The sequence below is a fragment of the Nyctibius grandis genome, chromosome 4, assembly GCF_013368605.1.
Source record: "Nyctibius grandis isolate bNycGra1 chromosome 4, bNycGra1.pri, whole genome shotgun sequence".
NCBI lineage: Eukaryota > Metazoa > Chordata > Aves > Nyctibiiformes > Nyctibiidae > Nyctibius > Nyctibius grandis.
The window spans coordinates 15931575-15948331 of NC_090661.1; the positions used below are offsets into that span (position 1 = coordinate 15931575).

The following is a 16757-nucleotide window of genomic DNA, read 5'->3' on the forward strand; positions in this document are numbered from 1 at the left end:
ATGCATACATTTTATAGTAACTCTATTTCTGCATAGTTAATATTGCTTGATTACTTAAGTTGTAGCTTTGCATGATCTGCATGTGGCACACTAAGTGCTCTCTTAAAGGATAACTATTCTCTTTTGAAAAAAAAAGGAGGATCAAAGTCTTAGCGGGGAGCAGGTGAGAACCCAATAAAAGCCTTTTCCATGAATACCATTTTAAACACATGCTTTTTAGGGTAAGAATCAAACCTCCTTACTTTTTCAGTGTTGAAAACACTATAGACTCCTGTCATGGTTTAACCCCAGCTGGCAACCAAGTACCACACAGCCACTCACGCACTCTTCTCTGGTGGGATAGGGGGGGGGAATCAGAAGGGTAAAAGTGAGAAAACTCATGGGTTGAGATAAAGACAGTTCAATAGGTAAAGCAAAAGCCGTGCTCACAAGCAAAGCAAAACAAGGAATTCATTCCCTGCTTCCCATCGGCAAGCAGGTGTTCAGCCATCTCCAGGAAAGCAGGGCTCCATCACACGCAGCAGTTACTTGGGAAGACAAATGCCATCATTCTGAATGTCCCCCCCTTCCTCCTTCTTCCCCCAGCTTTATATACTGAGCATGACATCATATCAGTTGGGGTCAGCTGTCCCAGCTGTGTCTCCTCCCAATTTCTTGTGCACCCCCAGCCTACTCACTGGTGGGGTGATGTGAGGAGCGGAAAAGGCCTTGACTCTGTGTAAGCCCTGCTCAGCGATAATGAAAACATCCCTGTACTACCAACACTGTTTCCAGCACAGATCCAAAACACAGCCCCATACCAGCTACTATGAAGAAAATTAACTCTAGCCCAGCAAAAACCAGCACAACTCCCAAACACGGAACAGCTCAACTTTGTCACAGTGATTTAGCTTCATTACATATTTTAATCATTCAAAGATTCTGTCTTAATACCATGAAGTTCAGTGCTACACAGCGCAGCTATCATACTCAGGTTGAAAAGCCAGCCTTTGTTGTGCTCAGTAAGTACGTACAGAGTTTTCAGTGTTGGAAGATCTTTTTCAGATGTGAGATGTTATCCAACATTTATTAAATAACCATTTTTTTTTCAACCAAAAACAGGCTGGCTCCCATGATGATTAAACTTTGACTGAGGTGAAAAGTGCAAGGTTATTAGGCAGGGATTTTCATTTTCAAGTGAAAGGTCATATGAACATGAAAAATATTATAACACTTGCAAATTTTAGAATCAGTATCACGGGACAACCCTAAACCAAAACAAGTGTTTTCACCAAGAGCTAGAAGTGAAGATGTTTACACTTTTTCATGTACTAATTATTACTTTTAGTTTAGAAATGTAGGTATATTTGGAGACATCCCACACCTCCTTTTACTTGATATCAAACATTTACCTCATGATCAAATGAAAACTGAATTTCTTCCAATTTACCCAAGAAAAAGGAGTCAGTGCCATCACAGTGAAGAGAACAGCCAAATTTTTGCACTGACTTCAGTAGAAGAAAGCAAGAAAAGAGAATTCAAACAACTGAACCGTACAAATGGATGATGACTATATAAAGTAACATGAAAAAACTAACTGCTCGCTAGCCCTACAAATCAGTTTGTATCATCAGCAAGATGGCTGGAACACAACTTCAGCATTTGTGAAATGAATCACAAATCTAGCCTCTCTGTCTTAAAAATGTTTCTATTTAAAAGATGATGCAACAAAAAAAGCACAAACACATTTGTATGTAAAACCAGAAATAGTGACTTGAATATTATAAAGACTTGCTTTTCCATTTACCTTTCCTATCAAGCTTGAGTTATTTCAGTCTAAAAGTCAATCACTCAGGCACTGATCAGTTAAGAAACTGATGACATAGTTGTCCTTAATAAACTCTGCTTGAACGATAAGTTATTAGAAAATTGTATGATCAAGTAGACATACTTATGGAAATCTGTGTGGTATCTTTAAGGAGTGAAAGAGTTGACACCTTTGAACTAAGAGAGCCAACTGATTGGAGAAATCCTACCACAAAATGTTCTAAAAAGTCAACCTCTTAAAAGCACATGTAAAAATTCATTTCAGGAATAAAATGCATCATAGTTCTTTAGTTCAAAAAAATATTAACATCACATCTCTGTTGTCCTTAAAATAAAATCAACTAACTTCCAGCATTGATAATTTTCCCATTGAATTCAATGAGTGCAGCACACAGCTGAGGCATATGATGTTCTTCACGTATTCAAAGGTCTTAGTTTACTGTAACTTACTTCTAGAATTTCTTTCCCCTCCTCATTTTTTTCCCAGAGATTTCTGCCTAGAAGGCAGAAAGCTTAAAAGGACACAAGGAGAGAGAAGGTTGTTCAAGCTCAATGCTTTGCTTTCATGAACGCTGGAAGAATCCGCTAGCAGCACACTTTTACTTCATCAATTCAGCAAGAAACACAATGTGATTCTTCAGATTGCTCTTCAGCCAACATTCACAAGCACCAGCCTGACAATTAATACAGGCATGTGACACTGAACAAGTAGGGAGAAAGCAAAGGGAAATTATTTTCTTAAAGCCAGGCATAAACTAAGTAGAACTTAGTTTGCTACAAGGTTTAATTGCAGAAGGATAATTAGAAAATATACTACAGTATATATGGAAATATACTACATATATAGAACACCACCTTTGTGGCCACTTAATGAAACAGATAAGACACCAAGCTAAAATAAACATCTTAAAAATTAGGACATAGAATGCAAGTTGGATACCAAATAGGTGGTTTCTTCACACCTGTCATACCACACTGGAAAATCAAGGAAATTCTTCACATCTCAACACATCAGTCACGGCAATCAAAAATGTCTATGTGGATGGAGTGCTGGACTGAAACTTAGAAGACTGTTTCATTTCCAGCTCTGATTAGCATGGAATTCCTTTCTTCCTCTCTCACACCCTGTTTATTAATGGGGATAATTATGCTGACTTCCTCTATAAAGCACCTGAAAATCTACAGTTAAAAATGTTCTTAAACATGTAATTATAAATAATACCAATCATGTATCAAACTCCAGATATCAACTCACTCATCACATGAAAGCAAGAATCTGATGGTTCCTGGAATACACAAAATTCAATTTTCCACCGACATTAGCTTCCTAGTACTTTCATCATTATTACAACAGCTGCATTATACCAAGATGCACTAAATAACCTGACTACCACTGACTGACATTTTGATGATTTTCCAAGCTTCAAATAAGAAAAGACCCAGGATTTCTTTTCATTGAAAATTTCTATGTTAAGCAAAGATACTTTTGACCAGCTTCGAGCTTAGATGCTACTCCAAATCTGCAGCCTGAATTGTTGCAATGGCTTCGTTCTAAAACAGGCTGTAGCACTTTGCAAATGTATTTTGCTGTTATATCCATCAACCCCTCCCTCCTTACAGGGACTGGTCAACAAGGGCACCTTTTCATCATCACCACTTATGCTAACGGTTTCTCTTCTTCTTTCCTCCACATCTATATGTTAATCTCCTCCTTTCAGCTGCACACAATGCCGTTAATCGCTCAGTATGTTTGATGTGCATGTTTTTCTTTCATTTTGTGCTACTTAAAAATGAAAAAAAGGTGAGAGGATTTCCTATAAAATTAAGCTACTTACCAACTACTGCCAGATTATGCTCTGAGCCACACGCAATCTGAAAAAGAAGTATGAATGAAAAAAAAGTGAACCTGCTTACCAGTAGGAAGACAGCCACGATTATGACAGGAAATTAAAAATTAACCTGAAACAAACAACTACAGTTTGTAGGAGGCAAGATCAAGGTTGAAGTGCTCTTAACTTTAAATGAAATTTTATTTGTAGTGTCACTTAGGGGCTTGGTGGCAGGGGGGTACATTTGTTTGTTTTGTTAATAAACAGGCATTTGCTTTTCAAAATGACATTTCAATCCTTAGGATCAAGACTGGCCAGAATTCTGCAAACACATCACACCCTTGACAACATCCATTGGATCCAACAAGACTATTCATGGGCATAGAGCAAACACAGATTAAGCCTTTGCAAGATCAGAGACATACAGAGACAGCTGGGAAACAAGAGGGAGATGAAGATCTCCATTTCTCTTATCTATACTGTTTTTCCAGCCGATCCCTGTAGAACTGCTCAAAGTATACAGGCTCAGCGAGATAAACCTAAAGTGATATGATCTCTATGGTCATTTGCCTAGAATGGAGAAAATATACCATAGAACTCAACTCTTCCATTAGCAGCAGGCTGGTTTAATTTTTAAGAGACACTGAAAACAAGAAACCTATGCAAACATTTTCTCCCAAGCTCATCAGTGATGGAAATCAGTTATGAATTTCTTTTCAAAGCAAACTCAGTCAGTATTTTTCTTTCTTCTTTTTAGCTGCTGTGAACATGTCAGCCATTTAAGTTGCTTTAGCATATATTACATAGTATCACTCACTAGCTTTAATAAGTTCTTCACAAATGATGGTAACACAAGCACCGACAGCAGCCCACTGTCTGACGGAATACAGACATAATCTTACACAAGGTAACTGCTGAGTTCCCTCAAGTTTTAGTTTAAAACACAAGCAATCCCCTCAAAATCCTGTATCCAGCTCATTGTCTTACACCTACCTGCCAATTACACTTGCTACTGAGCTGGAGAAAATTAATAAGCATATTCTCCTACTTCTTAAAAGTACATTTGCAATGATAAAATATAAAACAAATATTAAAAAATACAGGTCCATACCATCAAAATTTTATATGGTTTTGTGCATGCATAACTTTATAGTTTTTACAGCCAGATAAACTGCTGCAATCACCTCAATGTCTGCATAACATAAAACCATAGAAAAAAAAACAGTCCTTGTACTCAGCTCACTGTGCTTGAGCATTTACTGGAAAAGAGATACCCAAGACTGACACAGAAACTAGCTTGAGCGATTGTGTTACAAATAAACACTGCAATCACTACTTCTCACAATGTACACGCACTACAACTGTGACATGAAAACATTTGGTCGATGCCATCCTAACACAACGGCAATGAAGGCAAAACAGACCCTTTAGGATAGAGGTGCTTAGCCAAGACATTAATGCATTTGGGAAAACATGGCAAGAAAAATAATTCAAGTCACAGCACAATCCAGGATGGACTCATCTTCAGAAAAATCAAGACAAAGCAGCAGAAAAAGCAATGCCTTTGCAAGAGCACTAGCAGGGCTGCATCAAGTCTTTTATTCTGCAATATTGCAGACTGGCAAAGCTTTAAGCCCCGACTGTTAAAACGCATAAATCATCACCATATCCCATATCATTATCCTCACCACACGTGAGAGCCCTACACGGGAGCAGGGCTGGTTCCTAATGCCTATTCTCTGGCTAACGCTCCGCAGCAATGTTTCATGAGCTTAAAGGCTGATGCCATGGAAACAAGATCCACACATGGAAACACACACAAAGGCTTTCTAGCAAAAAGCAAATTCTGTATCTTCACTAAGTGCTGAAAATTGGAGATTCTGAAGCTGCTGCTAATAAAATAAATAAATGTTATCTGAGGTGTGAATCACCCTATCTCAGCTACTTCCCTAGGAAATATGTTAACGCAGGCAGCAATTCAAAAGCATCGGTACAAAAGAACTGCTCATGGTGGCGGCTCATACTTACTGCCAGGATCCCCTTCAGAAACACTACATTTAAAAAAAAAAACCAAAAACAAAAACACACACATACCACAAAAAATCACCCAAACAAGGTGGTGTTTAGAATGTAAAACATCCCCTGACAAAGAAGCATTTTGTTCCTATACCTAATAGCAGCAGCTACAGAGCCTGCAAAGCTGATAAAAGAACACTGGTGACCTCAAAAAGCTTTGTACCCTACTCATATAGCTGGTACTGTGCCCACCGTTCAGTGCCACTCACTAGCCAGCTTATCAGGCTGTAAGGGAGTCAGTCCAACTGCACTGGGTACAACCAGACCAGGAATTGCTGTGTTCTCCAGACCCGCCAGCTCTGGGGGGTTGCCACCATGACAGGCACGCATGGCCAACACATCATGCAGTTGCACTCACTGCAGCTCTGTAGCCCGATGGGGTAAAAGTTACTGCGAAGCACAAATGACAAGTGCTGCTGCACCCCTTTCAGTCGGGTAAAAGCCACCTCAGTGAAAGTGCAGGCTTTGCCAACAATGACTGAAATCAAGCAAAATCACAAGCTGCTGAGGACAGTGCCCTGGATTCACCTCAGTGGCCCAGAGCAAGGAGAGCGCATGCCACGTACCAGCAGCAGTTCTGTGCTCCAAAGAAGAATTCGCTAGATGGAGAGCACAAGATTCACCACCTCTGCCTTCGCACAAGGTGTCACCACCTGACAACACAGACTGACTTTGTAGGAATCCCCAAATAAAAAACAGCCTTAGGGGACTTTAAAGTTAGCTTTCTGAAACAACAGCCTTATTCACCATCCACGCTGCTCGCTACAGGCTACACCATCCACCTGCAGGATTCCTGCTGGCCTGCACACCTATGACTCTAGAGCTCAGAAGAGACCACACCACAGAGGTGAAGCAAGGTTGCCACTGCCTAATGAGCAGTGCAGCCTTGCTGGTATTTCATAGCACCTCTTTTACAATAAGTTTCAAAATGTGACACCCCCTTTTCTTCATGACTCCTCACAACAGGCAATCAGCCAAGAATGCATAATTTGCTGGTATAAATATGAACCAGCCAGAGAACGGCACTGCTGAACAGATGTTTTATTCTTACATCAGATGTAATAAGCTCTGCAGCCAGTGCAGGTCACTGGGAGAAGTCTGGTATTTTCTGCAGCAACCATAATTTTCTGGCTACTTCTCTTCTGTCCCCACCCCCAACGTGCTGCAGAGAAATTAAATTCCAACAGACATCTGTGTGGTCCCAGTGGATATGTACGTTCAAGGGTACTTATAAACACACAATAATGCTTTCTAATTGGGCAATATTTTTACATTCTGTTTTAATTTAAAAATAAATCACTAATCTTAAAGACAAATCAGAGTGACTGCTAGTGACGGAAGCATTCTGTGAGCCTCAAGAAACATGACCCCCTACACCAAAACAATTCATATTAAAGTTTCTTCTCTGTTTGGAGGAAAATTTGAGTAAGAGTTGTGCAAGGATATCGTGATCTCTATACAAACAATCTCAAAGCACTTCACAAACACCCGTGAGGCAGGAAAAGAATGCTTAGGGACCATTTTACTCGGAACTCATTTACCTTATTATACGTGCCCTTTCAACCATACATAAATTGTTTGCTTCTTCCCTTAAATTGTGTGTTAGCAAGCTGTTTTCTACCTGGCAACGGTTGTAGTTCAGATCCAGATTTAACACATGCAGTGAGAAGCAGCCAAGGGCCCAGTCATTTTCTTAATCATGAATAGTCAGGACAAGCTGCATGGATGGTGATGAAAGACCTTAGTACCGCAACCACTAACTCTGAGCAAAACACCAACATCTTTCTGCAGCCTGCAGATATGCCTATGGCCCAGCCCTAACAAAAATTAATCGATTGAATGTAAAAGCAGTAGGTTACACAAAATAGAGAAAGTATTTCACTTAAGATTAAAATATTTTTATATAATTAAAATACTATATGAAGTATTAAAATAACATTTAAAAATATGTTAAATATATTATATATACATTCATATATATGTTTGTATATACATAAGAAAATGTGTGCATACATAATATATGTATGCGTATTAGGAAGAGGTTATCTACTTAAGAAGGTGATATCAGGGAAGAAGGTTCAGAGTAGGTGTTAGGGTAAATCCAGAGCACCTCCCTCGTATATCCAGGATAGAAGTCTTTCTGCAGAACAGCTATCCCTCTCTTTTTGCTCCTCCACAGTCCTATGAGGTAAGAAAGTATTGTTCTCTTCTTCGTAGATAGTAAGAAAATTTATACAGGATAAAACTCATGTAGATATTTAGACATACAATCTCCTATTGATTCCAAAAGGTAATTAAGAGACAAAATATCTTTTGTCAACCATCCCCTAAGGGAATTCCAAGCACTATAACAAAACAAGCCTGACAAAGCATATAAAAATCCAAGTTTCAGGCTAGTACCTTGACCACAAGGCTACTCTTTCTTTTCTTTTTGTGCTCCCAGGGCTCCAACTGAGGATCTGTTGTGCAACCCATCAGGAAAAAGATCGAGTCAGAATTGCAGGCAAAGCAGCCTAGTGCTGCAGCAGAGAGGAAGGGACAGGGCTAAGGGTTGTAAGGAAGAGGCACCGGGAGCTGGGCTCACGATGGGGATTGCAGAACAAAAATTCACAAGCATCCAAACATCAGGGTGCTTAGCTAGAACAACAAAAGGACCTCAACACCATTTATTTTTGGTTGACTGCTCTGCCAGTGCAGGTTAATTCCCAACAGTGCAATTATTTCCCAAAACATTCAAGGATAGCGAGGCTTTCATCACTTCTCAGAGATAAGAGCTTGATGTACAAAATAGGTTTCTAAGGATGAATCAAGATATGCTATTTAAGGAGTTGCATCCAGATTCTCCTCACCACCATTTCTAACTTTTTAATTGCAGGAAAGCATAGCTCTTGAGAGCGAGGGGAGGGGCAAGGGAAGGAAACCATTAAAAGGATGTGCACATAAGTACTTTTACCCAGGACTTTGTATTTGCCTTTAGCCATGGCAACTCATGTCTTTTGACAACTTTTACTGTAAGGAAATTGCCAGGGTCAGAGGATGGCAAAGTTTATTCCTTCTGGGATCAGAAGTCATAAGGGAAGGAGAAAAGGTGATCAAGAGAATGCAGATCAAAGCTTATGTAAGACAAGGGAATCTTCTCTCCCAGAGCTGTTCTTCCATGCCCTTGATTAATGTATCATAACGATTTGTACTACTTGACGCACTCTGCCCAATTACATTTGTATGCAGAATTCTACTGATGTGAAAAAATAAAATAAAAGGAATCTAATTAGCAAAGCTGTCCTGCTTCCAATGATCCTTCACTAGGAACTCTGTGTTCCTCTACTGGATCATTTGACTCTTGATTGATAAGAAAGTAGCTTGCTAACCTAGTCACACTCCTTGGCGAGCACAAGGCTAAGTGCAGTTTAATGCAACACCTGTTAGCAGCAAACCAGTGCAACCTCACCAAGAACAGCACACTAAATCTGTTCCTAACTGTTAGCTGTATCAGTTGAAAAGTGAGAGGCCCAGTGTCCTATAGCTCACAAGACATTTTCCATTTTTCATCAATCTAATCTTCTACTTAAGGTGGATTTTTTGTTCTTCTGTGATTGGCTTTTTAGTTTGCATATAGTTTTACTTTCCACTACAGCAAGAAAATTAACAACAGAATTTAAACTGAAGCCTGTGTACTAAGGTCTGGAAGAAAATATTTCTCCTCGAGACACACCTGACCAAAAGCTAATGTGCCATGTAAGTGGACCTTTGCAAGCACGGAGGAAGAGAGGAAGCATTAAGACACTGGCAGGATGAAGTAAGCTTTCAAAAGAAAGATTGTATAGCTCTCTATAGCTTCCAGAATTATGATCTATGCCCTCCCTGCCTGAAACTAATCCCAAGCCTCCCTCACTTGTAGCACAATACACAAAATGCTTTTTCCCGGTGCAGCATTTCCCTTGCTTCTCCACCCACTGTTTCAGAGTCCCATCTCCAATCATTCAATATCCTGCCCTGCCAACTGTCTCACAGTTACCAAAAAGCCAGCTTGCCAGCCCCAAGATCTTGTCTTTACACTCTGTGCCATAAGTCACGTTAATATAAGTCCCTGCACACATTCCCTCTCTATGACACTAACCATACATGAGACACTGCTATGCTATCCACTGACTCACTGAGCACCACACTCCCAGGAACAGCTTCTTGTGGGTAACAGGGTGCAGTTGCACTTCTCAGATTCAGTTGGTACAGCCTGGGTCTCAACTGATTGCAGAAAATTGGAACAGTTGTAATTCCAAAGGAAAACAACAACAAACCCACATAAACACACAAAAAAAACCCCCAAAAACACATACCAAAAAACAACCAATCTTTTAGTATCAGGTAGGAAGCACCACAACCACATAAAGCTATCATTAAAGAGATCAGGCAGAAGGGATGAAAATAAAAGGAGGGAAGAAAAGCTAATTGTTAAAGCGGTTAACACTTCCACAGAAGGTTTACATCACAGCAACCCATGTGCACCCACAATGTCTACTTGCAAGGCAAGTGTGGTCATACTGAAAAACTTAGATATGTTCTGTTTGCCTCAAATTGAAGATGGATGGACTGAGATGTCAAGACAAAGTAAGATCCATGTCCACCAAAAAAAAAAAAAAAAAAAACAAAACCTTGTCATCAGATGACCCTAGGACAATACAAAAGTTGCCGAGATCCCAGCAAGAATACCCAGTGGGATTAGGTTTGAGTAGAACAACAAGACTGTAGCCAAGACAAGTGTAATAAAAATCTTCACAAGTCAGCAAGGTCAGCTGGCTCTTCTCCATTGCCTGAAGATTTTCCAGTTAGTTCTTGTATCCTTCTTCAGGCAGTTACTTTCCTTCCTTGGGGTTCAGAAAGCACTAGCATCTTTCATTCCAGGAAAATCAAGCTCTGTCACTTTCATATCCCTCAGCCTCACTAGTCTGACAACATTTTCCATTTTTGCAATCAAGACCTGAGCCACAAACCAACTTTTGTTTATCCTTTCATCATTTTTAAAATGAGCCAAGTCACAGTCATTCAATCCCAGTTTGTTTCCTGTAACAAGATCTCTAGTCAGTCTTCAGTATTTTGTGAAAAGTAAGACTAAAGTATCCCTTCTGACTGAAAAAGAAATCATCAATCACATCAGCCCTGACTGTTAATGTGTACGTACTCCCAAACCTATGTCTGTCCAGTGCAAATCCCACACGGCCAAAATCCTCACTAACATTACAGACATCTCTATCCACATCCAAATATGAACTAGAGGAATGGGGTCTTCAGCAGATGCACAGTTTTACCGAAGGGAACTTCTTCACCATCTTTCTCAAAATGATTTTGATTTAGATTGTTTCATCCACAATTCCCAGCTCCTTACAGTGTCAGTGCCTCTCTCTCCCAAGTTAAATGAGAGGCCCTAAGATGAATACCTTACAATCCATGTGGGCTTGCTTTTTATTTGAGGCCACAAACACCACTTTGACAGAAGAAATGAAAGAAACCAAGACCACAGAAACAAAAAGTTTCAAAACCTCTTCATACACTGATCTGACTGTACTATCAACACACACAACCTTACCATCAGATTATTCTGACATTTTCAGATCAAGAATTGTAGCATGCCAAAAAAAACTTGGTATCTGTGTTTTCTTCCTATGCTATTTTACACGCAAACAGCAAAAAGAAAAATGTTCATTCTAGCATATAAATGTCATCATTACCTATCTGAATGTGCTAATTTCTAGTACTGTGAACTTAATGAAATGAATGGTTCTATTAAACAATGATTGCAGGCAAACATTCTGTCTAAGTGCATATCATTATCCAACATGCTATAGGCTTAGAATAAAAGTCACAACAGCAAATATCATTTGGCAACAAAACATCAAATTCTACTTAACAACTATTCCCAAGGTCCTGTATTGGATGTATAACTGCAGTTTTAAGTTTTTCAACAGAGTCTGGGCTTCACATCTCTTTCCTTGTGGCAAAACAGTCAATCATTTTTAATCCATTTGGAATATTTTCTGGCATATTCAGTGAAGCTGGAGAGAATCACTAAGCAATCAAATGTACATATCATGGGAACTCAGCTCTCCTCTAACTGTAGTGTTATTACAAGCAATCTCACCACAATTCTTCTACATAAAAAAAAATAATGCCAACAACTCAGCATACGCAGCCTGCAAGATTACACAACAGTACAAAGCCTTGCATTTTTGTAGAACTGAAAGGAAAAATAGCACTTCTTATAAAGTTCATACCTTCAAACAGTTGACTATCCGGGTATACTATTTGGATATTGTGAACAGGCAGACACTGTCCCTAAAAGACCCTCTTAAAGGAGACAACTGCTGGCAGTGTGGCCATACTGCCTTGAGCCAGAAGCCATCACTTGATGAGCCCTGTCCAGCCACACTGCCCAGAGGGAACTGGCCCCACTGATGTGAGCTCCGACTGTGCTGACTTTCTACAACCCTTCTTTTTCTAGCATGTGTTTTTTTGGAACCTCCTTACAGTATTTTCTTCTTTTACGTGCTTTTCACCTACACTATACTTCATTAAAAATTTGATCCAAAACATCTGGCAGTATTATCAAATGAATATTATCAATGATGTCATTAAGGAATACTACTTTTAAAGTATAGAGGCTTTTTTGCTTCTTCCAGCAATAAATCCAAATTTATGATAGAATTTTGGATGTCTCAGTACTTCATCACACAGGACCGGGATGTGGGAACACTAATTTTCAGAGAAATTACTAAATGTTCGAGGAAGCTTTCATGCACAATTGGACTGACCTTTCATTTCACTGCTAGGTCTGTTAACCTCAGTGAGCACTGCTGCTTGCATAAACTGCAGTACAGAAATACACTGTCACTGAAGAGAATGAAAAAAACTACTTAATCTCCAAAACATTTTAAGTCCTTTGAAAGAAGTGAGCAGGTTACTGGAAGTACAGAACCACTACTGTGTAATATCATGTGAAGTGTCCCTCATTGGACCAAATGCCTTGGGGAAATATTATTTAAGATAACAATCAGCTGTTCAAGAATGCAAATCTTTGCCTCATTCCTAGCACAACCCTCACTGTCTCTCTCTCTCCCACATATATGCACGTAAAACCAAAAATGTTACCAACTTAATTTGTAGTCAAAAAAACACTAGAACTTTAAGAACTCCTCCTAAAATATGACAAAATAAACATCAGCAGGAAAAAAAACATGTTTTTCATACACCAACTACCTCAACTTGAGGACAGAATTTTCTTGGTTCATTTACTTTCCATCAGAGCTGCAGGCATACAACTTCCGTAAGGGTTAGCCTTGTATAAAAACATCAACCCATGAATTTTGCTGACTGTCCGCTCCTTTTCCTCTCCAAATAAATGGTGCTTATGCCTTTAGGGTGACATGTAACTCTGCTCTTCAGTGTCAGATTCTCTGTTTCTGCAGCACTTAGTAACAGCACAGCTCCCTGCAGCAAGCTTGCTGGAAATAAATAAAATGTAAACTTGCTAAGACTCCAATGCAAAGATGAATAGAAAAGCTCTTCTGGATAAATAAGGATACCATTTGTAAGGACTCAAATAGAGACTGAGCCTTAATGCTAGTCACAAAGGGAGAATTAGGAAAAAAACATGTCTGAAGTGACTCTACATAGCTGATAAAAAGGCATTTTTATTAAAAAGCTGAATTATCATAAAGCCTTCAAAGTTCTAACTTGAACTTTTTGAATAAGACTATAGCCAGAGCATATTCTGTCAGAAAACCATCCACTAGCTTGAGAAAAAAGCTGTAGGACAAGAATGGACAGAAGAAAAAGTCACAGACCCTTGCTGTTGCTCCACTGGAGTGAGGTCAGAACACATCTCTTCTTTCCAGGGCTGGAAAATAAACTGCAGCTGGCCAACACCAGGCAAGCCAGGCAGCCCACCAACGGACCTCCAGCTATTCACATTCAGAAGAACCATTCATTCATCTCAGCTGGGCTGTTCTTTAAAACCACACATTCATCCCAGTTCATTCTGACCTAGCAGCTGCCTAATTACAAGACATTTCTATTATGCACCATCTCTCTCACACAATATCCACTCCTTTCTCTCTCTTTCAGTCTTCGCTACCTTTGAGGCATGATTCTTTCACACCAGTACTAGCACATCAGTTTCAAATGACCTTTTCTTCTCCTTGTTTCTCAGGGAACATGTCAGCCTGCTCAACTTCAAAGGCTCCCAGTCTTGCCAGGGGACCAAATGCTGCAGGGGCAGAGTAAGCTAAGAGATGTGTCCCACCTCACAAGCCAAAGGATGCACTGACTGATCATTTAATTCACATTATGGAACAATTTTTCTTATGACACATTTTTAAACATGCAGCATTTTTGCAGTTTGAAAGAATGAAGCAGATAATATAACCACTACAATACCATTTAAGTCTAATTGTGAAAAGAGTGGTTTCACAAGACCAACTAAATGCATACTAATTTATCCACAGAATTTGCCTATGTTGTGACCAGTGCCTACAGGAAAACAAAAGAAAACAACTTTTTCTCCCCAGAATCTCATGCAGGAACATTCTCTGCTCAGTAATCTATTACTGGGAATGGATATCATCCAACACCAGCAATCTGCTGTTGATGCCACAGAAGCAATAAGCACACACTAGCAATTTTTTGATGCCTCCATAGGCTGAAAAACAGTTCTTTCTTTCTCAGGAGCAAATACTTCCTTGATTAAGAGGCCAGCAGATGAGGTACAGCTGTAGAGCTATAAGGGTAAAGGCTCTAACCAGCTACAACATAAACAGACTATAGCCTTGGAACCATAACAAATTGAGAATGCACTTGCTCCAGTAAGCCCATTCCCACAACTCAGGAGATTTCCACTACAACATAAGGAACTAACCAGGATAAAACCCCACAAACAGTCTGAGAAATGTGAAGCCAAATTTCTGAAGAACTGTGGTTATAACAGTCAAATTCAAATATAGCATTTTGGCAAAAAGGACTGATAAATATTTTTCTTCTGTATGGGACCCTAACAAAACTCAGAAGGCAAGAAGTTCTTACAAATTTAAGCTTAGCTTAAGTCCACATAATATCCATATTTTTAGATTTTCTTAACTTTAAGTGAATAATCCTATTATAGCAGTATTGCACAACAGTGCCAGATTGGCATGAACCACAGTAAATGTCTTCTTTGAACTATGGCTCACCTGAATCTTATTCTGGTCTCCCTACTACAGTTATAGATGGATTGCATTTGACTGCAAGAGATTTATGCCCAGTAATTATTTCTTCCTTTTATTTCCAAATACTGCCACAGATAGAGCTATACCTTCTGGAATAAAAAGAAAAACAGCTTTAACAGAACAAATTTTGAAAGCTTTCATTGCTCATATCCACTTGCACACTGACTGCAAATACATGTAATTTACAATGTGGCAATTCTCCTTTGTTTTTTGAGGAGGGGTCTTATTTTCAACCTAGTGGAATCCCTTGCTCCATCTGTGTTAAAGAGATCACACACATTCTTCAAAACTGCCTACAAAGGAAACAGGATGGATAGTGAAAGTCCTGCGACGTGAATTCATTTAGAGTTCTTGAAATTAAGGGGTTGTGCATGAATCAAAACTCCAGAAGCAGCTAATAAAGCTTGATAAATGGGCAAGAGTGAGACAGATAAAATTTACTGTGGTCAGGTACAGCATAATAAATCTTTCTGGATACCAAAAAGAATCACTTAGACTGTTCACATATACAGATAGATTCTAAATTATTTGGAACCTCTCAGGGGAACTATCTAGCATCACTGTGGACGACTCATCAGAAATACCTGTTCAATGTGCAACAGCCACACAAAAAGCAAGAAATGAGACCAGTTTAGACAGGGTGATGGTATTGTCATCTTTTCACACAGACCAATTACATTTTACAGTTTCATCCTGACACTGTCAGGAAAAAGGGATGAGTACTTATAAGAAGACCAAATGTCTTGACCTAACAAAAGCAATAGGAACATGTAAAAAAGAGTCCCAATCCTCCTGAAGACCAAATCATTTATTCCTCAAAACAGAGGAAACTAATAGGAGAACATCAATATTTCAAAAACAAGCTCTATACAAAATCCTAGTTAGGAGTAGCTTATATGACTACTCCTAGTAGTAGCAAAATGACTCCTCTTCATTCCAGGAAGATGACTTCAGTTCAACTCACTACAATCCTATCTAGCAGCCTAACTTGCCATGCCCATTCTGTTTTCATACTATTAGGACTGAAGAGATTCTGCTAAGAAGACTCCACAGCACTGTGCCAGATTGAACCACTGCTGTTCCCAAAAGAATAATATTTTGGAATGGAATAAGCAACAAGGGAATGACACGTCATTATCTTTTTTTTTTTTTAAAAAAAAAAAAAGCAAACCTCACCTCTTTCATTATAAGATATCCTACTTTGCCGAAGGAAGGACACAAGAGCTGATTTGCTTTGCACACAAAGCATTAAGGATCTTACTGAAACGTTAACTTAAAATCTACCATGACATCAAATGAAGAGGAGACAGTTGCAGGTGTGTTGGTTTTCTGATGTGAAAACCTCATCTAGACAAGACACTTTTTATACTAGATACTTTGATTTAGATATTTCCAGCTATTTAAAAAAAAAAAAAGGGGAAAAAAAACAACCTTTAAGAACCCCACAACAACTTCCTATGATTTTGATTACTCTCATCGTACATGAGCTCCCTCTTCTCCATTTTCTCACTCACTCATTCTGTAAGCCTATCATATCTATTCCTCCTTTAATTACTTATCAATAGAAATCAAGATAGACCTCATCTTCTTGAGGCTAGATTACATTCCCTCCATATTTCAGCCTCAATGCTTTATCTTTTTCATAGGTTTCAAGCTTGTTCAAATCAATCCCATACTGGACACAATATAAAAACAGCAGAAGCTCAGCACACCTTCCTAACAAGCACTCACCTTGATTTTCAGACACTTGAGAATAGAATTAACCCTTTTGGAGCACACCATAACACCACAAACC

The 16757-nt window shown here is 39.1% G+C and overlaps 1 protein-coding gene across 14 annotated transcripts in view; it reads right to left on the bottom strand.

Annotated features, from left to right (window-relative positions):
* The window catches only part of SERGEF (secretion regulating guanine nucleotide exchange factor), a 258027-nt gene that overhangs the window by 164820 nt on the left and 76450 nt on the right, over nt 1-16757 (bottom strand). For 13 of the 14 annotated variants that reach the window (XR_011048014.1, XR_011048015.1, XR_011048016.1 and 10 more), the window contains one exon: nt 3642-3678. The exons of the other annotated variant lie outside the window; for it this stretch is intronic. Coding sequence is in view for 7 of the 13 variants with exons in the window: in XM_068399175.1 (XP_068255276.1) it covers nt 3642-3678 (37 nt within the window). In the remaining 6 variants the exon portion in view is untranslated. The remainder of the gene's footprint in view (nt 1-3641; nt 3679-16757) is intronic. 14 annotated transcript variants of the gene reach the window in all.